Raw genomic sequence first — 25,331 nt, 5'->3', positions numbered from 1 at the left:
GACCTCAAAAATATTGCTTTTACTAGATCCTCAGTTACCAAAAAGATGAAAGCTTTGATGAAAGCTGACTTCTGTCCACAGTCAGATCTAAATACAGATCTGCTTCGATAATGATGCTTAGCACCTGTATTGTGTTATATGTTTCAAAGCACTACAAAAATTGAACTAATCTGCACAATGCTCCTGTGACAGATGAAGTATTTGCTGTATAATTACTCCATATTTCAAATGGGGAAGTGATGCAGAGAGGATGTTACTTGCCTGAGGCCATGCTTTAAAGCAGTGGCCAGGCCAGGAGCAGAACTGGAGTCCTCTGAATTCCGATATCTACGTATTTATATTACTTTCAGTTCTGTGGTACCTGTGTGCAATGAAGAGGTCTCTTTCCCTGAATTCAACCAAATAATGGCTGCCCTATATTGGACATGTTCCGAATTACTTCAGGCTCAGGCCAACTACTAAAAAAAGTTAAGTGCTGATCTAAGAGTTGAAATTGCACTTCTTTCTTTGGGTCTGTCATTCACTGCCATTTTGATGCATTAATTGCTTCACTACAACATTGAAGGCAATAAACTCTATACAGTGTTTGGGTGGTGCAATCCCTGTCTTATTAAAAAATACATAAGTACAGCCTATGCCTTCATTAATACAGATGCCATAACTGACATCTGTCAGAGCCAAGTTGTATAAAGCACAGTAAGGCTGCTAGTCTCCTCTAGAACCTGTTCGGAATTCTTGTCACAGGGCGATGCTGGCCTTTTAAGAGGGAAAATGCTAGTGCACATGTGGCTGGTCAGATGATCCCCACCCAATCCCCGTTAGGCTTTTAAATAAGGGTACCAAGGCCCTGAAGGGAAGGTAGGGGAGTCGGAACTGAAAGAGAAAGAATTAACAGAGTTGTCCGAGGGAAAGAGCTGCGGGAGACCTGAAGTGAGAGCAGTAACTGAGCTGCCAGTGAGGAGCTTGGAAGAAAACTGACCAAAGCTGGGAACACCCGGTGCGCAGAATGCTGGGGCAGTAGGCCCCCCAAAAAAAGATGAGACTCCAGCTTCGTTAGGGGAAGTTGAGCCTGGAAGCAAGAGGGTTGTTGCAGGAGGGTGATCCCTCTGAGTGCAGACAGGACTTACAGGTGAGGAGGGCAACATTGCAAGAGAGGGAGGAAGGCAGGGCAGGACTGTTACTTTTCTGTATTTTTTTTAATGGCTGTGTAGGAGAAGAGTTCAAGAGCCTGTGTAGAAGGCTAAAACCGAGTTGGGCAGGACTGACTGTTTTGTCCCCAAGCTGGTGGACTAACCCCTCCCCCACCCCAGACTATACATGGGCCTCACCTTTTCTGGTTTCCTAATAACTAGAGGGTCACATGCTTTGCCATTTCTGTCAGCCAAGCTCATTGCACCCGCCAGTGGCTCCCTGCATTCCTCCATTTCCTACTTTCACATGCTCCCTGTGTGCCACCTTCCATACCCCTCTATTCCAGGGATACCCTGCAACTGTCCCCACCCTCTCCCTCATGCCTGGGGGATCTGTGTGCTGCTATCTTCCCACTCCCTATACTGTGGGGGGGGCGGGTCTGTGTGCCCCCTTCATCCCATAGACAGATATTCCGACTGCATATCTTGGGGGACCGAGTGTATGAATGACTTAAGGGTGTAATTCCAGGGGAGGAAAATTGCCACATCTCCAGCAGCAACTAAGAACTTTGGGGGGTGGGGGGGGGGAGTGGTTAAGGTGAATCCCTCAGGTTGTAAACACCTCCAGAAGGGTACCACAACATGGGGGACTTGCATATACTGGTTCCAACTGGATTTCCCAGAGGCCAACAGGCAAAGGCCTTTTGATATAAAAAGACTGGGTTTAAAATGACCCATGGCCAGGGCTGGCACCAGGCAACCAAGCACATGCTTGGGCGGCACCTGGTAAGGGGCGGCCAATCTTGGGGTGGCGGGGGCCAGCGCGGCGTGACATTCCGCAGGGGGGGGCGCTCCGGCGGCACGGCGCTCAGCGGGGGGCGCTCCAGCGGCGCGGCATGCGGCTGGGGGGGGGGGGGTCGGCGGTGTGGTGCTCGGCGGGGGGGGCGGCGCGGCGCTCGGGAGGGGCGGGCTCCGGCGGCGCGGCCCTAGGCGGGGGGGCGGCGCGGGGCGCGGCGCTCGGTGGGGGGGGGGTTCCGGCGGCGCAGCGCTTGGCGGGGGGGGGCTCGGCGGGGCAGCGCTTTTTTTTGCTGCTTGGGGCAGCAAAAAAGTTAGAGCTGGCCCTGCCCATGGCCTTCTTCCTAGTCCAGCAAACAGACAGGATCTTCTGTGCAAGGGGGGGGCCCAACCCTTGCAAAAGGTTTGGAAAGACTTTGGCCTGCCTGAGCTCCATGAAACTGATTGGTGACCTCTTGAAAGCTTTTAGCATGTAGATAGGAACTTTTTTCCAGTGTTTTCTTTCTGTCATGCTCCGGGGTGCTGGAACAATTTGTATAGTGGGGGTGCTGAGAGACATTGAACCAAAACTGTAAACCCTGTATATGATGGAAACCACTTCAAGCCAGGGGATGCGGCAGCACTCCTAGTTCCAGCACCTATCATGCGTTTACTTTTAGAATAAAGGTGCTTGCTTAGAAAGAGCTGGGTGATAACTGCTGGCCATGCACTGGTCATTGCCCTTAGAGGGGGAAAGCAAAGCACAGGCCTGCCTGTTAGGCAGACTGGCTTGCGGGGGATGTTGCAATGTAAGGCAGAAAGCTGTGCAGCCTTCACACCCTTGGTCAGAAGGGGACTCTGTACACTCCCATCCCCCAAACTCCCCCACTAGGGGTCCTGTGTGCCCCCACTACAGAATCCCCCAGTCAGGCAGTCAGGAAAGAGGGGGGGTTGGATGGGGTGGCTGGGGGCAGTCAGGAGCAGGGGTCCCGGGGGGGCAGTCAGGGGACAGGGAGAAGGGGTGATTGGATGAGGCAGGGGTCCTGGGGGGTGCAGTCAGGAAGGAGAGAGCAGGTTGGATGGGCCGGCGGAGGGCAGTCAGGGGCAGGGGTTCCCGGGGCAGTCAGCAGACAGAGAGAAGGGGTGGTTGGATGGGGCAGGAGTTCCAGGGGGACCGTTAGGAAACAGGGGGGTTGGATGGGGCAGGAGTCCCGAGGGGGGGGGGCGGATAAGGGGTGGGGGCCGGGCTACGACCCTCTCCCCTAACCGTCCCTCCATACAATTTCCAAAACCCTCAAGCCAAAAAGTTTGCCTGCCTCTGTGCTAGCATCTCAGCAGGATGTTAAACAGCAGCTACTAGAGCTAGGCATTTTTAAATCCGCAAGTCTGGATAACTTACATCTGAGTTTCGAAAGAGTTGGCTAAGGCGCTCGCTGGACCATTAATGTTGATTTTCAAAGTCTTGGAACACTGGGGAAGTGCCAATAGGCAGAAACTAATGTGCCAATATTTTAAGAGGATGAATAGGATGACCCGGGTAATTATAGGCCTATCAGTCTGACATTGATCTCAGGCAAAATAATGGATTGACTGACAGGGGAATTTATTAATACAAATGGAGGGTAATATAATTAATGTCAATCAACATGGATTTGTGCAAAATAGATCCTAACATGATACTGGATTTTTTAAATTAGATTACAAGTTTGGTTAATAAGTATTGCGTCAACACTTTTACCTTTTGGACTTCTGTAAGGCATTTGACTTGGTACCACGTGACATTTTGATTAAGAAGCTAGAACAATGTAAAATGAACCTGGTATATGTTCAATGGGTTAAGAACTGGCCAACTGATAGGACTAAAGGTAGTTGTAAAGAGGGAGTCATCATCCAGATGGTGCATCTCTAATGGAGCTTGGCTCTTGGCCCTGTGCTGTTTAACATTTTTATCAATGACCTGGAAGAAAACATAAAACCTCCCTGATAAAGTGTGCAGATGAGACTCAAATTGATGGGGTGGTAAATAATGAATGGGACAAGTCAATGCTATGGAGTGATCTGAATCACTTGGTAAGCTGGGTGCAAGCAAACAGTGTTTTAATACAGCTAAATGTAAACATATATATCTGGAAACAAAGATTGCAGGCCATACTTACAGGAAGTGGGCCTCTATCCTGGGAAGCAGTGACTGAAAAAGATTTGGGGGTCATGGTAGTTCATCAGCTCAACATGAGCTGCTGATGTGACACTGTGCCCAAGAGGGCTAATGGGATCCTTGGATGCATAAACAGGGGAATTTCAAGTAGGAATATAGAGGTTATTTCACCTCTGTATTTGGCACTGGTGTGACTGCTACTGCAATACTGTGCCCAGTTCTGGTGCCTGCTATTCACAAAGAATATTGGTAAATTAAAGAGGGTTCAGAGAAGAGCCACAAGAATGATTGAAGGAATTAGAAAACATGCCATATGGTGATAGATTTAAGGAGCTCAATCTATTTAGCTTAATATACAGAAAGATTAAGGGGTGATTGATTACAATCTATATGTACCTACATGGGGAACAAATATTTGATAATGGCGTCTTCTGTGTAGCAGAGAAAGGTATGACATGATCCAATGTTGAAACTAGACAAATTCAGACTGGAAATAAGGTGTAAATTTTTAACCATGAGGGTAATTAACCACTGGAACAATTTACCAAGGGTTTGTGGTGGATTCTCCATTGCTGGCAATTTTTAAAGAATGGGTGGTTTTCTAAAAGATCTGCTCTAGGAACTTTTTCAGGGCAAACGATGGCCTGTGTTATACAGAAGGTCAGACTAGATTATCACAATGGTCCCCTCTGGCCTTAGTTTCTATGAATCTAGGAATGTGTCCCTCATTTTACCCCTTTTGATTTTCTGTTTTTCCTCAAACGCAATAGGGTTCTGGCGATTGAGGTCTAAAACATTCCCTGAAGTTTTGGAATTGAGCAGTTGCAGAGTTCAAAAGTTATTGTATTACAGACAGATGGAGAAATGCCATCCAATTGAATGTATGGTCTGACAAGCTCAGCCAATTACTCCATCGCTATCCTGTTAGAGGAACAAGTACATGTTGGTTGTCCAAATGGAAGGAACACATTAATTGATAGCTTGCTATGAAATTAAATATCTTTCTAAAATGTGGGTATTAAAGTACACACACCGGGGACATGTTTTCTGTTACAATTTAGAAAATATCCTTCAATCACAAAGTACTGGAGCTAAGATCATCTCTTGTCTATCATGACTCTGAACCTCATATGCAAAATTTATTATTATCACTTATGACCTCTAAATCATGGGAAGCTTAAACAAGGTTTCACCTTGAGTGTATCAAAGGTGCAGTGGAAAGGAAAGATAAGAGAGAATCCGTGATTAAGATGCTGATTGAGTAAAGCTCTTAAGCATATGCATAATTTTAATCATGTGGGCCCTTATTAAATAAAATCTGTGTGGAAGCTACTGTGACAAAACTGAATATATTACATATATTTTGCACCTAGTAATAACTAGTTTCTGATCAGAGAAACTAGCACACTTTTCAGGAAATGTTTCAGCCTCAAACTGTAGTTTGCTATAATTGATGGTGATAGCTGTTACAGTAGTACTGCCTAATGCATTACTTTGACCTGTGAAATGGGAAACCTTGAATTATAGAGTCATTAGCAATTAGGCTGCAATGAGCTGTTTTCCAGCGATTAAAATTTGAGTATCACATTCTCTGTAGTCTCACATTAGAAACTTGTTTTAATATCCTTGTTCATCTCTAAGGCTTGTGTCCAGAGAGCCCGACTTTTTCAGGCAAAGTTTATCCAGTTTCTACAGATCAGTTGCCACAGTGAAACTGAGACTGCTGATGTAACTGAGCTCTTTCTGCTTTGAAACATACCAAATCTGTGGAAAAGGCCAGCAGTCTGGAAAGTTTTTTGGGAACGGTTCATCATTACAACATATTCCTATGAATTGGACTGTTTGTGTTCTCCAAGCTTCCCACCCTGGATCATCCTTCCATATGTCTGACAGTTGGGTCTTACTAACATAAGAGACAATCACCCACCACTGAGCAATGTGACATAGTATTTGGAAATACACTATAATGTTAAGGAAATGCACATTCTATAGTATTAACATTATAGAGAAGTTAAGTTATGCACTGTTGGTGTTTAAAATACACGTGCTTTGATTTTACATTGACATAAAATAAGATTTCGACAGTAGACTGGGGAAAGCAACCAGAACTGACTGGAGGGTGTATCAGCCCCTCCACCTGGTGGTGAGTGGCCGTTATTTTAAAATTGGGCTCGTGACTTAGATGGTATCAATAGTGAAAAGTGTGTGTTTCCAAGCTTTACTCCATGCAGCACATGCAACAGCTTTTCAGATGTGGACCTTGCTGTGCTTCTCTGTACTTTTTGTCACCTTGAGACTGGTCACGTTAGAGTAATCTAATCTGGAGCTACACCTCAAGGATGTGGCAGCTCACTTAAGTGGAATTTTTCCTTGGGATACATACCACTACTGAGTCTGCAAGCTGCACTGACTGTCTATGGGCTTCAGTATGAAATCCAAGATGGTGGTTTTGACTTTTGAAGTCTTAAATGGTTACTTTAGTCCACGGTCACCTTTTTCCATAAGACCATTGCTGTGATTAGTGGAGGCGCTAGAGCTGGAGATCCCCGGCTGTAGGGAAGGATGCTGCCAGGCTGCTGTCTGTGATGGCTCCTACTCTACAGTCTACAGAAGGTTTTTATAATGCACTAACCACCGTAGTAGCTGAGCACCATCAAGTAGAGCATTAAGCAACATGACCAATATCTGCCACTTGTGCTTTGTTCTCTTATCCTCTCACCAGGGGGAGAATTGTGTGTGCAGTGAAATGTTTTATTCTCATAGGGCTTTGTGGAGGGAGAGGGGTTGTGTAAGTATGGGCTGTTATGCGTTTATATTGGCAAAGGCAAGTCCGAAGAATGCTCCTTGCTCTTGGGCTGGAAGATGATGATGTTTGTGATGGTCTTTGGTTCCTATGGGAGTTTGTTCCATTGTGTTGGACCAGCCTCCAGTAAAGATCTGTCTCCTGCACAGATGAAATGTTGCCTACAGCCTTTGCCCTGAAGCTTTAGGGAATCTTTTAAATACCCGGGCCTAGGCTGTTGAGCATTTTGAAAATAAGAACTGAGGCCTTGAACTTGACTTGATATTCTATGGGAAGCCAGCGCAGAGAGCAGAGGACAAAATATTTGATGTGTTCACAGTATCCAGTGTTGGTGAGATGTGCTGCAATGTTTCGTACCAGGTGGAGTTTCCTAAAGGCAGACGGCTTCATGCCCAGATATGTCTCAATGCTGTTGTCCAGACAGGAGGTGGTGAAAGCGTGAATAACTGAGATCAGGTCACCATTTGCCAGAATGAGATGGAGTCTCCTACCCATCTGGAAATGGTAGAAAGTACTAATTGTGGATGTTGCGATGTCAGAGCTTAGCACCTGTGAGGGATCTAGGAGCACTCCTAAACTAGGGGCTGAATTGGCCAATTGCAGGTCAACCAAAGGAGATTGTACTGTGGCCGCAAACTCAACACAATGCTTTCCGCTGCCCACTTGCTCCGGTTCAGCTTCAACCAGCTCTTCTTTGTCCATGAGTTGATCTCAGCCAAGCACAGAGCCATCTTGGTGGCAATGGGCTGGTCATATGTGGTGATGGATCCACGGATTCCAAGGCCAGAAAGGACCTATATGATCATCTAGTCTGACCTCCTGTAAAACGCGGGTCACAGAACTTCCTCAAAATAATTCCTAGAGCAGATCTTTTAGAAAAACATCCAACCTTGATTTAAAAATTGCCAGTGATGGAGAATTCACTGTGACCCATGGTAAAATGTTCCAATAGTTAATTACTCTCGCCATTAAAAATGTACACCTTATTTCCAGTCTAAATTTGTGTAGCTTCGACTGGATCATGTTACACCTTTCCCTGCCAGATTGAAGACCCCATTGTTAAATATTTGTTTCTCAGTTAGATACCTATAGACTGTAATCAAGTCAGCCCTTAATCTTTTTTTTCCTAAGCTAAATAGATCGAGCTCCTTGAATCTATCACTGTAAGGCATGTTTTTTAATCCATTAATTATTTTCATGGCTCTTTTCTGAACCCTCTTCAATTTATCAACATCCTTCCTGAATTCTGGGCACCTTAACTGGACACAGTATTCCAGTAGCGGTCGCACCTGTGCCAAATATAGAGGAAAAAAACCCTCTCTATTCCTAATCATGATTGCCCAGTTTATGCATCCCAGGATTGCATTAGTTCTTTTGGCCATAGCATCACAATGGAAGCTCAAGTGAAGCTGGTTATCCACCATCACCCCAAAAGGATATGTAGAGCTGAGTGTCGTTTGCATATTGCTGGCAGTATGTCATCTGACCAGTTCACATGGTGGTTGCACGTAGATATTGGTTACAGCAAAGGAGTTGATCCTTGTGCAGCTTCACAAGTAAGAGAGTGTTTTGTATGTGTCTAGTAATGGAAGTACTGTTTCTGGTCACTACTCATTGGGTGCCTCTTTCCAGGGAGAATTCAAATCATTTGAGCACATTCCCTTAGACTCATGCTACCTCTCTCAGGCGGGACAGCAGTATCACATGGTTGACAGTGCTGAATGTTGCAGAAAGGTCCAGGAACATGATGATGAATGTCTGCTCGCCATCCATTGATAGCAGATCATTCATCAGTGTCACTAAAGAGGTTTAAGACCCATATATTGGCATGAAGCCAGATTGTGCCAGGTCTAGGATATTGGCTTCAGGTAGATACGCTTATAGTAGCCTTTGGCTAGCTTCTCTAAGAAATTGCTTGGGAACAGGGGTTTTGATACTGGGTGGTAGCTGGCTAGAACTTTTGTATCCAGTGTGGGTTTCTCAGTTTGCAAGTACGAACTACTACTACATTTAGGCCCTGATCCAGCAAAGCACTTAAGTATGGCCTTAACTTTAAGAACATGAGTAGTCCTATTGAAGTTAGACTATTGTGTGCTTGATGGAGAAATGAGGCATTGGCTTTCCCAATGAGGCATTGGCTATTTTGGTCATGAATGGCACTTTTGACTCACTTTCACAGGAAAGTAAAGGTATGGGTCAGATTCACAGGTCACGGCTTTTTGGGTATCCTGTACTGGCTGATGAGCGAATGTACTGCACTCCAGAAACGCAGGCATGCTGATTATGCTGGGTATCGCAAACCTGGAAGGTGCTCCCCCCAACACTCTGCACCCTTTAAGACATATTACAAAGCAGCTGTGTTGTCTCTACATGCACATGCCTGGGATACCCTCAGCTGTGGAGATACAGCCAGTCTTCATTCCCTTTGTGCCACTGTGGTGAAAAAACTGAATCTCTAGCTATCCCCTTTTCATCCCCATGCTACTCCTGGTAACCCTCAGATGGACCATAGAAAGGGTTTGTGTGGAATTAACACCAGTTTGTGATGTTGAATATGGAACTTGCACTTGTTTGTATCAGGTTCCTGCTCCTGGAAACCTCATCATATGCTTTCAGTAGGATTATTCGTAGGAGTAAGGGCTGCAAGGTCAGGATCCGTGTTTGTAACACTAAACTGTTCACAGTGAAGAGTCGTGATAGAGCCAGAGCAGAGGATGTGTAATAGATTTCCGTGTATTCCACAGTCTCATTTTCTTCCCCCCCACCAAAATTATATGCATTTGGGGCTTAGCTCCCTAAAATGAAAAGTATTCTTTTGACAAGGCATGATCTATAATAAATGAGGGGAGTTTAATTCAAAGAGCATGTTGCTACTAGAAACCTGCTCTAAAATTATACTTTTTAAAAAATAAATGTTTATAGATGCACAGAAAGCTTCCTAACAATGTGAATCAGAAGAAATCTGTTAAAGTGAATAGTTAGCACGGGAGTTTCTACCCCAGATGGACTGTGTTTCAGAGGCAGGTGAATGAAGTCTATCCAAGTCTGTAAAGCTTATTGAGGATGAAAGGTGCTGTGTAAATATAAGGTGGTATTAGAGCCATGGAGCTGGTGAGGCAGGGAGAAAAATCAGTCGGTGTAACTGCAGTATTTTCAGAGCAAGCTGGGGGTTTTTTCTCCTGCTTTTGCAAGTAGAAAATCTGCTGAATAATTCATGAAGAGCGGAAGGGCTGAATTTTCCTGGAGTGATGTACGGTGTACGTACTGTAGTGCAGACAAAAGCTGCAAGGCTTCATAGCAGCTGCTGCTGTTCTTGTTGCTGTTGATTGCAGAGTGCTGCTTCTCTTGGTATTTTCACAGCTGGAGCATCCTTGCTGCTGCCTGCCCTGAACCATCCTTGCTTGATGCATGCTCTAAGCCATCCCTGCTAGCTGCTGCCCTGGACCGGCTCTGGACCACCTATTGTCTGGATGCTGCTAGCTGCCTGCTCTGAACCGTTCTTGCTAGCTGCCTGCTCTAAAACATGCCTCTATCTGCTGAGGATCCTCCTAGCTGAATGCTCTGGCTTCTCTCTGCTGCATGGTCTGTGTCTCTGCTTCACAGCCTCCTGACCAGATAAGGATGGGATTTGCCCAGAGGAGTTGAAGCTGAGCTGCATTCAACAAGATGTCCAACTTTTCTTCCTCTTCTGTTTGGAGTGCGAGCTCCTCTCTGCTGCTGCTGTGTGAAGAATCCGCAGGGACCAGAATCTCCTTGTCTCTCATCTATTCGCTGTTAGCCCTCGTGGGGACCTTATCCAATGTGATGGTCATTTACTTGGTCTTCTCCTTCAAGAAGCTACAGACCACCAGCAATGCCTTCATCGTGAACGGCTGCGTAGCTGACCTGAGTGTCTGTGCCCTCTGGATGCCACAGGAAGCGGTGCTGGGGCTGTTGCCAGCTAACTCCTCTTCTTCTCATTCAGCAGAATACAGGCTGCTGCGGGGTGGGCTCCTTGGCCTTGGCCTCACTGTCTCCCTGCTCTCCCACCTGCTGGTGGCCCTCAACCGGTATGTGCTGATCACCAAGGCACCCAGCACTTACCAGGCACTCTACCAGCAGAGGCGCACAGGGTGGATGATCGGACTTTCCTGGGGACTTGCACTGATCTTGGTGCTACTGCTGCCTGGGCTCTGGACACAATGGCTCTCACAGCAGTCATCCCAGCAGGAGATCAGCAGTGCCAGCAGCAGTTCACACTACACTGCCCTGCTGGTAGCGCTGGCCATGCTCAGCCAGACCGTGCTGCTGCTCCATTGTTACCTGGGCATCATGAGACGGGTGCGGGTCAGCGTCAAACGGGTCAGCGTCCTCAACTTCCACCTCCTGCATCAGCTGCCCTTCCCTGCTGCCCCACCGCCTGCCCGCCGGGTTCAGCGGCGCCTCAGCAGCATCTCCGTGCTGCTCCTGTGCTGTGTCTTCCTCCTGGACACCCAGCCTGTGGTCTGGGTGAGCCTGCTGGGCTTCTTCCTGCAGTCCGTGCCCCGGGCACTGCAGGTGACCAGCTGGCTTCTCTTCTGCTCCCTGTCTGCATTCAACCCGTTGCTCTATACCTGGAAGAATGAGGAATTCAGGCGTTCTGTGCGCTCAGTGCTGCCCAGAGGAGAGACCCCAGCTGTAACTGTGGCTGCAGCTGCAGCAGCTGCTGCCCTCCCCACAGTGTCACTGCCTTGCCAGGAGCAGCCGCGGCTGGGTACCAAAGTTGAGAGCCTGGGGAACCTAGTGCTCCAATGATCTGCTTGGGGAATGCATTCACTTCCAGAGGTAGCATCTGACACATTTGGGATGAGTGTGAGCGTAGATGACTCACAGAACTGCACAGCAGAATTCTCCACTCCCTACGGGAAAGACGTTGAACGCTGCCTTACAGACACAGCCAGGTTAAAATGTATATCAAACCAATTTCCTTCCCTATGTAATCAACATCACCAGGGATTTACACGAGATAAAAGCATTTTATACCTCTAAAGTCCCTGTCTCATGTTGTTAGTTTCTCTTTTGCATTTCTCTCAGCTTGGACTATGCCACTTAGACTTGTTTATGGTTGGTTTCACTTCATTCTCTGGGTCTTTTACTTTAGCAGGATGTTGGGGTTGCAAATGCGGCCTTGTAAAAACATTTCCAGGGATACTGTTCTATAGGTCCTGGAGCTGCTCAAACCCCCTCACCAGAGGGTGGTGCTTAAATGCATCATAGGCATATTTAAATGAGGGCCTCAGGGTTCTAGACAGGTACCCAGAAGTTGGGATACTGATGCAAACCTGGGGCAGCCCCCACGACCCTCCATCCCACAAATCCTCGGCACATCCGCTTGGGTGGATGCCCCCTGAAATGTATTTGGAGAAGGGCAGCAGGTTCACTCCTCTGCTTGCATCTTAAGGGGAGGATGTTATGCCCGTTCCTCTCCTCCAGTTTCTCCCTTCACCCTGAAGGTTGGTGGGGCTTCTCCATCTTTCTTTCCCCACCTACCCCTTTGAAGTCCCTCTCTCCTTTGCTATTGAAATCCTATTTCTCTCCTCTTTTTTTTAACCCCCTTTCTTCTGTGAATTAGTTTTTTTTCTCCTTCCCTGCCCCCTCAATTTAGCTCCTTTTTTGTGCCCCCCAATTTGCCCTCTACCCCCAGTTTTACTCCCTGCCCCCTCTTTTTTACTGCAGCAATGGGGAGGCTGAGAGTCTCTGGTCAGCACAGCTAGGGGACTAGGAGATGGGGAGTTGGTGTTCGTCACACCCGCTGTGTAGCCTGGGGTTTCTCACCCCTGCCTCCGCCTCTTCTGCTGGTATCTTTAGTGCACAGAAGCAGACAAGCCCTCAGCCACAGGCTGCAGCCTGCCTTCTCTGCCCAGCATTATCTAATGGCAGGAACGTCGCTCCAATTTTTTTTTAATTGCCTGTCTGGTGCAAAAGTTAGAGCCTGCAGGTCTAGGTTTAGAAACAAGGGCAGTCCTGGCCAAATTGGGATAATTGGTAAATATGCTTAAGAATGTAATTCCTTTCTTAAAAAACCCAACTGTTCCAGTGAAATAAAACACCCATCCAAACACATCTACCAAACACCTCTACCGAGAATCTGCTTTGCAAAAGCTTGTTTCTTATAAAATGTAAAGAACCCTGACAGTATCTCTTTAAAGTGACCACAATGCTCACTCCACAATGCTCACTCAATCCAAATCCCACCATTCCCAGTGCACTGGAGATGTTATGCAGAAGTTAGTTACAATCTCCCATAATCTAAGGAATCCAGGAACTGCTTCTGCTAGCTCCCATTTCTCTCCTATGCTCTCCAAGCAAAATCCTCCTTGTACTTCCCACTGGAGGTATCAGGGATGGAGAGGAATAAATTACATGCTGAAACGCTCTTATATTAATGGAGAAAACTCTGTTTTTTAACATAATTTGCTTTGGATTCTTTTGGACAGCTCTTTAAATAAAACAAATTTTGACACCGATCTCTGCCCTGGGAAATTCTCTTTGATCAAAATAACCTACAGGTTCTCTCTCTGTATATAGTATTATAATCTGTCCAACTATTTGTTTTATTATGTTAATAGTTCTGGTGTATAGCTTATGACAGCACAAATAATGAAGTAGACGTTGGGTAAGTGATGTAGGCACTCTATCACAGCAGCAGCAGCACCTGGAAATGTTAAGTTCATCTGTCCACCATGAAGACGATAAAGAGGACAGTACATAAGCAGACGATACGCTGTTTGTTCTGGAGTGCCACGCCCACAGGGGCAGGTCAGGGAGCTCAAGAAGCCCGAACGGTAAACATGTAAGTAAAACCTCCCATGACTACATGTATCCTGTTGTATCAAAGAAGGGTCTTTTGGTTCATATGGTTGTACTGAGACTATGTAAGATTTGATCTGGAGAGACTTAGACAACTCAGATCTGCACCCCTATCTGCCAAGAGATGCGCCTTTGATCCAAAATATAGTCCTGTACCACCTGCTGCTGCTGCTGTTCCTTAGGAAAATCGTGTCTGACCTACTGTCCGAGAGACTCAACTACTTCAGGAAAGGGGCACCTTGACTTTAATTGGCCTCTCTGATGTGGCTTTGAGATGAGATTGTGAAGTAAGCTGACTTGCTAGTTGCCTATGTGCAGTAATGTGTCCAGGGCCCTGCCTTCACACCTAATCACGGGGGAAGCAGTGACAGCCAGGACAGGAAGGCTGGAAACTGGAGTGGTCCAGGTCACACGAGTGATGATACAAAGGGCGGAGTAGATAGCTGAGTCCAGCTTGCCACAGTGATGACTGGAGCCTCATTCTGACACCAGGTGTTTAGCAGGTGTAATAATTAGGGCATGTTAGTTTCGTCAATTGGATACAAAACCACATTAGTGTTACAAAGGGATTTTACAGCTTGGGCCAAGCTGGAGACCACAGACATAGTGGATAGATTCTCTAGTATTTATGGGGGTCAGGAGAGCAGTAAATCCTCCCACTCAGGATACAGAGTGGTAATGGAACTTTCTGGTAGCCACTACTGCAGCCTCCGCACTTCTTCTGGGAGTGGATTTAGAATCCTCTCATTTACCTCCTTTAAAAAAAGCAATTAAAAAGCGCCTTCTTCCCAAAAGTACTGTCGTTGTAATGTCATCCTGTGGAGATGCTAGGTTATAATGTGAACGTTATCATCGCATGTGCTGTCTTGCAATGAGAGCTGATGGTAGCCCCTTGCAAAGTCCATCAGTGCTGCTCTTTCAGACTGCCGGAGTTGCTGCAGAGCAATACAATGCAATTCTTTCCACAACCCCACGTACCATTGGGTTTAGCAAGTTGTCTCCATTGATTGCGTAAATCTTGCTAGCTGAGAATACGAGAGGGAGCTTATGTATGGGTGTGTGATCTTAACAAAGGTACAACTACATCGATTTTCATGTGGTGGGGACCAGGAGCGAAAGCTCCCAAGTCGTGCAGCTATGCAAGAGGAACAGCAGCAAGATGGTAAGACCTTGGGGAAGGGATGGTAAGACAGCCTCCTCTTCAGCGGCTGTGGCTACAGCAACCGAAAAGTTTACAGTTTACAAAGCTCTGTGCACTTTGCTTCCCTCAGTTCAGACGGTTTGCTTTGCAGTGGGCTTGAATGGCCCCTCTGCTACAGCAAGCCCCATGGTGTGTGTCCTGTGCTCATCTGAAAGGCCAAACAGGCAGATATGGGCCTACTGAGACCTTCTGGGAGGAATATGAGGGAACGGAGAGGGAGATCCTTGGGTCTGCTCCTGCCACCCAAAATGTGTCACTTGGTTTCTATGAGAAAAGGAAGAGTGAGAACGGTGTGAAATGGGAGCTCAAAGGAGACTTTGTTTTAGCTAACCACAGATCTGTATGAGACTATTAATATTGTTATAGAGGCCAGAGTACTCACCTGACAGACTCAGTGGGAGTAGGAGGACAGCAAGGTAACATGAGTATAGAATGGCTGCGCTTCACCACCACTATTCCCATCTTTTCACCACCCTCTCTGGGGGAGCGGGAGATCCACTGTGTCTCTACTGCACCCTCTCTGCCAAATCTGTCACCATCCTTCTTTCTAGCGAGGGCTGGGAGGAATCTCTCTCCAGTTATCATTCTTGAGCACTGCCAAGTACTCTGCCACCCAGGGCTGAGCACTCTGTCTAATCACTGCTAGATTCATTCCCACCACAGTAAAGCAATCCTAGAGCCCAAGAGCTGAGCAGCTTCAATTCCCACTGAGTCCATGGGAGCTGAAGGCACTCGGCACCTTGCAGTACTGGGCCCATAAATAGAAGAGCAAATGTTAAATGAATAAACAAATCAGCCAACCAAATCCAAATACTGTATTCACAAGGGAAGATAGCTGTTTTGTGTTTAAAGCAGCACCATGTTTGGGCTCAAACATCCACCACAAGAAAAATTGGAGGCAGCTGGCTTTAGTCCCTTCTGGAATAATGCTGCTGATTAAATCTAAAATGCTTGTTTATTTTCATAGGGCAATATCTGAAACCCACGCTTATTTAATTTACATTTTAAATGAATATTGTCATGTACAGAACTCCTATCTCCTAAGAGCTGCGCTTGGGATTTTTTTCAGATATATGTGTATGTGTTGAATTCCACAGAACAGTTGAAAAGCCTTTGGAAACTTCTGAGGCAATTATATTTGATTGCTAATCTTTGAGAGTGCGCCTTTAGACATTCAGGTGACCAGAAAATAACATTAGATGACAATTTTGTTCTGTACAAAGAAATTACCATAGCATAATTTGTCTTAATTTCAGATCTCTCTTCTCCCTGTGACATTACTGCTCAGAAAGATCATGTATTCCTTGACCCAGAGCTAAGCGCTTTGTCTTCCTACAGTATAAATAACCCATAGCCAGTGACATTGTGAGCTTCCCAACGCTGACTTAGTGTGCTGGGCCAGCCTTAGGGGCAAGTTAGCAGGTGGGTTGCTTTGGTTGCCAACTTCTGGGGACACCACCTCGCTCTGCCACTCAGCTGTGTTGGAATTTTTGCTTAGCTGGCCGGGGTGGGAGGAACACTGAAAGGGTTTTCCATTCTGGGCAGCAGAAACACCGAAGGCCGGCGCTGCTAGTATACTGGTATGCTCTAGCACTCGCGTCACCACCTCTGGGATGAGAGTAGATCAGGCTCCCATTCACTCTTTAGCATCTCTGCTATGCTGTATACAACTTGATTGACTCCACCAATCAGCTGTTAGATGGTAATAACTTTTGTTCACTATTGACCTGCCTCTGTCACATTCAAATACTAACCTACGTGTGAAAGGCTTTTCAGAGCTGATTACTATTCCAAATGCCTGAGCCAGCCAGTGCTCCAAGATGTGTAATTCAGTGTAGTGGGAATCCCAGCAGGTAACCAGGCAAAGTTCTCCGTCACTTTGACACATCATGACCCAAAAGCTGGTTTTGAGCATAGCCTAAAGAATCCTACTACTGATTCAGAAACACCATTTTTGGTTTGGTCATTGAGGAATCCACCCCCTCCCCTAGGGCCCCTGCTCTTTGGAGATGGCTACAATTGTGATGGGAGAGTGTAATGCCAGAGGCTAGAGCCACAGCTGCTCTGTGAATCAGCTTGAAGGGGATGTACATGTGACCGGCCGTCCCCAACCCCATGGAGACCAAGTGCCACAAATTGACTTTCATAAGGAGCTAGCAAGAGACCCAGTTCACCTCTTGACTCAGGTAGCTGCTAGCACAACGTGATCTTTGCTCCCAAGCTGCCAAACTGATGCTATTTTTAAAACGTTCCCATACAGATTAATTTCAAATGAAACAGTTCAAGTGCAGCATCTTGTTAAGGAAAAATGGCAAATAAAAATGACAACATATAATTTCCACATCCCTTTCATCCTAAAATGTGCAAGTAGATTATTGCAGCTTCAGTTAAAGTCAAAAGACCTCTCTCCAAGTGACAGAAACAAATGGCTTTTCTCTTCACTGTTGTCTAATGTGTAAAAAACTGTTCTATTTTTGCACTTTGACTCCATTCTTTCCCATGCATTCTGGTTATTCTACCACTCTCTCCCACGCCACCTCTTTATTTCTTTTCCAGATCATTAATGTCTTTTCTGAAGGTTTCTATGCTTAAAAAAGCATTTATTGTGTATGCTCAGGAGACTTAGATGAGGTTGTTTGTACTGAGTGGCTGGTGGAAGACTGACATGCACATGATAAATAAGAAATTAAGGGACAAATCCTTGATCCATGGATGTATAAACGGGGTGAGAGAGGTAATTTTACCTCTGTGTGCAGCACTGGTGAGACCAGTACTAACATACTGCATCCAGTTCTGGGGTCCACATTTTAAAAAGGATGTTGATAAATGGAAAAGGTGCAGAAAAGAGCCACAAAAATTATTCAAGAGCTGAAGAAAATTCAGAGAAAATTCAGAAGAAAAAGAGCAGTAAGAAACTTGAAGAGCACAATCTGTTTAGCTCAGCAAAGAGAAAACTGAGAGGTGACTTGATTACTGCATATCAGTGCCTTCACAGGCAGAAAATACAGGGGACAAAAGGGCTCCTTGAAAAAAGGAGGAAGGAGGTAGGCAGAGGAGTGGAGCAATGTAGGGGTGGGGTGGGAGGATGTGATAGTACTTAGATTCTTTTTTTACCTGCTCCCGACAAAGGGATACAGCAGAGCCTGAGAGGCTATTGCAATATTGGGGCTACTATTTTGGCCGCAGGGCAGCTCCATCATGCCCCAGGGGAGGACTCTTATCCAGGCATTGCACTACTGATGGAGATGCCCAGACAGGTGATCAGGCCATGCACTGGCTGAGAAGGTATGGAACTAGAGACACAATTTTTAATAAAAAAATAAAAGGGCTTCAGGGCTGACCCTGTAGTGATTCCTGGCTTTGCCCCTTGAGTTTCACAGAATTGCCCCTCCAGAGCAGATAACTGCATATCCCATGCAACACACTATGATTACAACCTGCAGCTCCATGAAAAAACTGCGAAAAATATGGTAATTAACCTTTGAGAACTGTGGTGCTGAGGGAGAGGGGTCGTGCTGTGAGATGGGGATGATCTGTACCTGGGGAGCTCAGGCAAAGCAAGAGAACCTGATAGAACAAAACTCTTTTCTTGGGCTTATTTTAACTGACTCATGACAGAAACCCCTTGGTTACTCAAGTACAGCAGAAAGAGTGCCAAAAAATAAAACCAGAGCTCCTGGGATTCCTTAAAGCCCTTTGGTCCAGCAGCTTTATGAGCCATTATCGTCAGCCTTGAGGCCTTTCCTGCTCTTATCAAAGGGGCAGCTGAAGAAATCAAGCTTATTTTTCACTACAAAGAAAATTCCATTCTCCTCAGGTGGGATGAGAAATATGAACAGCTCTTACAGCCGAAATACTAGGGGATAAGAACCATGAATGGTGTTACTGTCAGTGTGAAAGGTTTAGACATGAGTTACCAAAACAGGCATGTTAATGTTACCAAGGAGCATCATCCCTAGATTACAGGGGTGAACAGATACAGCAGGAAAGTACAACCTTTGAATCTTCTCAAAAGGAGGTACTGAGACCCCTTTGTTTAATGATTAGTCAGTGTAACTGGCTAGCAATGTTTGCCTCAAACTCCTCCCGTTATTAAAGGTGTTGATTATCCTAGGAAATGGTTATGTGGATTCTGGTGACTCAGTGAGGGAGGTGACTTATTACCCCATCTGGATATAGAGGAGGTGGGAGTGGTTCTGTAGGGGAGGGACAATCTGGTGTGTGGGCTGAGTGGTCCTGAGGGAAGAACTCTAAGAGCAGCCGAAGCTGGAAGAAAGGTCTGATCATTATTATTTTATTGCTATTTTGTCAATGAAGCCAAACCCCAGCTCCATGTTTGTGGAGCAGCTTTGGAAAGGTGTCTGCTCACACATGGCTTCAGAAAAACCTATGGTTCCTACCTGCCATAGGACCCACTCATTAGAGAGCAGGTCTATGGTATTACAGAGGTATAAATACAAACATGACTGAGGCAAGAACCATAATAACCCTGATCTTTTCTGAAGGTAATTGTGAGGTGGAGCCCGAATGCCACTCTGAGTGGCAAAATTGTAAATTTAATAATGTATTAATGAGAAATAATGTTGGTGAAGGCAGGTGACAGCCAGAATTCATTAAGCGGCAGGATGACAGTGCACACCATGCTCCTCTTGTGCTCCATCTCAGTCACACAACTAAGTGTCCCATTTGCTTCCTTTGCCCACTCTTGTCTCTGTGCCGATTTCTCTGATGCTCCCTATTACTGAAACTCCCCTTCCTCTCCTTGCCCAGCATTTCTCCAACCTCTCCTTCACATCTTTCCATAAAACACCTCTTCAATGATCCTATAAACCCTTACTCTCCATTCAGAGAAGAGTTGACATCACAGTTAACCAGTTTGATTTCTGTTGCATCTCAGATCTCTTTATCTGGTCAGATTAGAAGCCATTCCATGTAGGTGTCTTGGCTTCTGTAAAGTGCCTGCTTCAGTTTTGTGCTATATGAATAATAATACATAACTAGTAAAAGGGTGGTATGAAGGGGAAGGTCTTGCGGGAGCTGAAATACTGCTCAGGCCCCACTCTTGCAAGGTTTGTATATTTAAATTCTTTGCTGGCAATGTTTGAGGTGACTGGAAAATACCAATTTACAGCTAGGGGAGGTGTCAGAATGGAGGAAAGAGAGGGCTGTTTTGCTAATGGGAGGAGTTAGCAGATGTACATTACGCTGCCTGGTATCATACACAGCACAGCAAAGTTCATAAATAGAAGCTGCTTATTGGCCATGGCAATGTATAATAATTTTCTCCAGCTACTACTGGTTGATTATGAGAATCCCTCCCACAGAACAAGTGGAGAAGCTTGCTCAAAGAGTGGAGTCTGTGTTATTGCACTCCCCCAGACAGCAGATATTGGTAAAATCTGACAGGGGGTAGGCAGTAATACTGACATGTAGTGGTACAGGCTCAGTACTGCTTAATGGGGCCTTATTTCATTGTATTGACTCTTGCAGAAGACTAAAGGGTTGTCGATAGCAATCTGTGGCACCCAGATGTTTTGCACTGATTTTAAGGCCAGGTGGTGTAGTAGTTTCTGCGATACATTGAGGATAATAGAGCTGATATAATACGAACATGGTCTGAACAGTAAAATAAATACAGTATATGGTGAGGATATGAACGCTTTCCCTGCAGGATTCTGCAGCAGAAAATCTTTTTTTGGCTCTTTGCAGCACGTTACAACTGTCATGCGTTATTAATAGACACAGGAGAGTGACACTAAAACCCGACACTGCAGGATATATGTGAGCTGAGTAGAGAGGCACAAATTATTTTCTTTTGTTTTTTGTGGCATCATATATGCTATTGTACTCTCCAATTTTCTTATGTTATACCTGCTGCCCAGTAGCAACCATCATAGTTACAGTAAAGTAATTGTTGCTATCTACCCAAGCCTCACAAAAGAAGAATAGTTACAGTAATGTCAGAACATTCATTGTAACCTTTTGTCGTGTGCTCATAACATACAACAAAATGCACAAAACTTTCTATACTTTGTCTCACCCCAGCGGTGAAATTTTTTGGAAAGTTTGAGGAAAAAATTCTCTTAGCTGTTACTGGAGGTGCAAGGGAAATGAAAAAATATCAACCTTTTGAGACTACTTTTCCTCCCTGAACAACTGAAATGAACACAAACTCTCCAGACTGTATATGTGAATAGTCCCTTTTGAGGACTCACAGCCCTTTGCTGGATTTTGAAATTGAAGAATTAAAAAAAAAAATTGAAAAAATTCACTTCTGAGCATGCTCAACATCATGTGCTCTAGCGCTTGATTAGCTGGATGAAGCCCTTCCCTTTTGTGCACAATTGCCCAGATGTAACAGTCGATATTGAGATTCCTGATGTGGCAGAGGATAGTGGCCTTTGTTCCTGTGATCCAGAGCAGGTGCCAGGAATTAAGTTCAGACAATACTTCTGTAAATTATGCTTGTATTAGACCAGGGACTCCTGATAGAGCAATTTATAGGAAGGAGATTTGCCACTGCATCTTTCAAAAGATATAAATTCAGGGCACGAGCCTATTCCTGTGGAAGGCAATAGCAGAACTCCCATGGACTTCAAGGACAGCAAGATTAAGACATTAAATTGTTTCTTTTGTGTGTGTGTGTGTGGTACTGTTGCTATCATCTGTTGCTTTTTTATATATATATATTGCAGCCTTATTCGTCCAGCCCTGAAGAACAATCTTTCTCATTGTTTGCTCACAAATAAACCAACCAACCAGCAAACAAAGAAACAAACAAAAAACTATAAGAAAATTAAATGCAAAAACTTATGTGAATGCAACATTGAGGGCATATGTTTAAATACAGAAAGGTAGTGAAAGTAAAACTATGGTTTTCAGAATAACAATTTTCCCACTTAGAGCACATATAATAAATTAGTTATTTTGATAGTGCATACTGTATTTTCTGGCGTATAAGACTACCTTGTAACCCAGGAAAATCTTCTCAAAAGTCGGGGGTCGTCTTATACGCCGGGTGTCGTCTTATAGGGCGGGTGCTGAAACTTCCAAGCCAGACTGGAGAATCTGCGGTCACCGCATATGGTGGGGGGAGCTCAAAAACGGCCGCGGCCGCATCCCCGCCGTATGCGGCGACCGTATGAAAGCAGCAAGGGCGGAGCAAGCTGCAGGCGTCCGGGACGCCCAGGGTATGGAAAAAAGAGAGAGAGCGGCGCTGTGCCCAGAAAAACACGCGGTAGCGCAAACACGCCTCTTTCACCCGTCTGGCCCGCCCTTGTATCCTATTACCTCCTTCTCTGCCTCTCAGATCTCGCTCCTGAGGACTGCAGTGAAGCGGCACAGGCACGCATGTGTGAGATCTGAGAGGCAGAGAAGGAGGTAATAGGATACAAGGGCGGGCCAGACGGGTGAAAGAGGCGTGTTTGCGCTACCGCTCTGATAGTCTTGGAGACAGGGAGGGCTGGGCAGGCAGGGAGAGCTGACCAATCCAAGCAGGCTTTGTATACAACAACCAGCCAATCGCCGGTAAGGTACATCGCTGTTGTATACTGGGTACCACATACAGTACAGCACCAGTATCTGTACCTGTTCATACAGTATAGCACCAGTACATACAGTACAGTATACAAATTTCCAACAGTCAAAACCCCATCATGGCTCCACCAGCAAGAAGAAAGAAATATGAAGCCAGTTTCAAACTTAAAGTTGTAAACTTTGCCATGGAACATAATAACTGCGCTGCTGCAAGACAATATGGAGTAACAGAAAAGATGGTTCAGGACTGGAAAGCAAATGAAAAAGCATTAAAGAGTATGCCAAGGGGTAAGTGTGCATTAAGAAGAGGCACCCCACATTGGCCAGAACTCGAAAAACATGTAGCAGACATGGTGAATGAGCATCGCCAAAACGGTTATGTAGTGACACGAAATAAAATACGTTTGTTTGCACTTCAGTGGGCCAAATCTAACCCAGATCACAGCAACAGATTTAAGGCCACTGTATCCTGGTGTACTAGATTCATGGGAAGGCATAATATGGTACTGAGGCAAAAGACGAAAATTGCCCAAAAATTACCTGCAGATCTTGATAGCAAAGTAAATAGTTTCCATCGATACGTAATACAACAGCGCACTAAACATGGCTATGCGTTAAGTAGTATTGGAAATATGGATGAAACTCCAATTAATTTTGATATGGTTGGAAATAAAACTGTCCATCAAAAAGGTGAAAAAACAATTTTAATTAAAACAACAGGACATGAGAAGTCCAGTTTTACAGTGGTACTAGGATGCACAGCTGATGGCGCCAAACTGAGACCAATGATTATTTTTAAAAGAAAAACAATGCCGAAACTCAAGTTCCCTGTTGGTTGTTTTGTACATGTGAATGAAAAAGGCTGGATGGATGAAGAAGGGGTAAAGCTATGGCTTGATAATGTATGGAGCAGGCGACCAGGTGGACTTATTCAAAAATGTAGTCTACTGGTGTGGGATATGTTCAGGGCTCATTTAACTCCCAGCACCAAGCAAAGGCTTGCAAGACTAAACACAGATGTGGCAGTTATTCCTGCAGGATTGACATCGTTGGTACAGCCACTGGATGTGTGCCTAAACAAGCCATTTAAAGATCGCATTCGAGAACAGTGGAATGAATGGATGGTTAGCGGCGAAAAGTCATTCACAAAAGGAGGAAACATGCGTGCTCCACAGTTGGATGTTTTGTGCAAGTTTGTCATAAAAGCCTGGAATGATATTGATGCAGAAACAGTAATCAAGTCTTTCAAGAAGTGTGGCATATCAAATTCATTAGATGGTATGGAGGACGACTACTTGTGGCAAGATGAAGAGGAAGCTGAAGCTGAGACCACACCATCTGATACGGAATTCGATCCATACGATGACTGCCTTACAAATGTATCACAAGATGTCATTGATGTACTTATGATATCAGATGACGAACAGGAGGATTTTGAAGGCTTTTAAAGGGAAACTGTCATGACAGCAAAACCTGTAAAAATACCATAGCTTGCAGTTATGATGGGCGTTGCTAACTCGCCAGGGACTTGCCCGGCACTTGATCTCTCTCTATTGTTTGTTATCTTCCTCCTATCATCATCAGTTCCAGTTTGGTTGACAGCTTAGAAAACAAACAGCATGGCAGCTCCCATGGGTTTATTGTCTTATCCTTCCTTTCAGCTTTAGAGTGAATTAGGAAAAGTTTAATCCACTTGCACTGTTTTATGTTTACATGTTTGATGACAAACAGCCTTATGTTTATAAGTGACAGTTTTCCTGCTAAGTACCTGCATGTCATAAGCATTTGAATTAAAATTACCATATTGAAATCAAATCTGATGTTTTTTTAATTTTTATTTGGTGTGCGTTGGAAGAGGGGTAGTCTTATACGGCGAGTATATCCCAAACTCTATATTTTAACTGGAAAAGTTGGGGGTCGTCTTATATGCCCAGTCGTCTTATACGCCGGAAAATACGGTATATTCCTCACATTGCACATAGACTACTACATGCAAGAGCTGAAATTAATTTTACTATGAGACTTTTAACTTCAACACATTTCAGATTACTACCATAAGATTAGAATAGCACATTCAGATTTTGATGTCCCAATGTGATAGCAGCCATGCTGGGACATAGTTCTACATCCTGCTCTTATCACCTGTGGAGCACATCACAGATTTGAACATTACTCTGTATTAATAGATTTTTGCAAACAGCTTCTACCCTGCTTCAAAATGTTGGCTAGTTATCATTCTAATATGGTTGCTGATAATATTTTGACCATCAACAGTTGGTTTCAAATATAAGCATAGAAAGCAATTTCAGTGCCAATTATTTCCAGTTGTGATCATGGTTTGGTGATGTAGACACCTGTCCGCTAGGATTGGCACCGAGACTTCATTTCACACAGGCCTTAGACAAGCTGTCAGCACAAATTTCCCTCCATGGCAGAAAGAGCACCCCCAGGAATGAAGCGATTACGGTCAGGAGGGTAAAATAGATATTGTTTATTCTTGGCCCAAGAGAGCAACTGAGGAGGTAAGGCAGGCCCAGACTTGTGGCGAATTCTACCCACTGTTGTACTATCATTCTTTGAAATGGAGAGCAGGCTTCATCAAAAGGGAGGCAAAGACAGTTTCTTTTCACCATCGGCAGTTTTGAATGTATTGCAGACTCTTGCTGAACATGTAGAAACTCTTTACACAAAAAGGGTTCCCATCTTGGCAGGCTTATTTCAGGGGGATATTGTAGGTTCTCGTGGTGACAGTTGGTTTAGCTTCCATCTTACAGGTATCTGGACTACCAGGGGTAGAGAGAGATCCCACAAAAACCCAGTGGGGCACTCAATGAGAGGTCTCGTCCCTTTAGCTCATGCTTGTCCGCACTCTCTCTCTTACCTTGTAGGAAGATTTGCACAATC

General features: G+C 45.1%; 1 protein-coding gene across 1 annotated transcript; it reads left to right on the top strand.

Annotated features, from left to right (window-relative positions):
* Nucleotides 1-2,208: 2,208 nt before the first annotated feature.
* On the top strand, nucleotides 2,209-24,242 carry GPR88 (G protein-coupled receptor 88). Its single transcript, XM_065554281.1, has one exon. The coding sequence runs from the start codon at nucleotides 10,529-10,531 to the stop codon at nucleotides 11,633-11,635; it is 1,107 nt and encodes a 368-aa protein (XP_065410353.1). The 5' UTR covers nucleotides 2,209-10,528; the 3' UTR covers nucleotides 11,636-24,242.
* The last annotated feature ends 1,089 nt before the right edge of the window (nucleotides 24,243-25,331 follow it).

Source organism: Chrysemys picta, chromosome 8, assembly GCF_011386835.1.
Source record: "Chrysemys picta bellii isolate R12L10 chromosome 8, ASM1138683v2, whole genome shotgun sequence".
NCBI classification, from domain to species: Eukaryota; Metazoa; Chordata; order Testudines; family Emydidae; genus Chrysemys; species Chrysemys picta.
The sequence above is the reverse complement of the archived record's forward strand: the minus strand, read 5'-3'. Positions and strand labels throughout refer to the sequence as shown.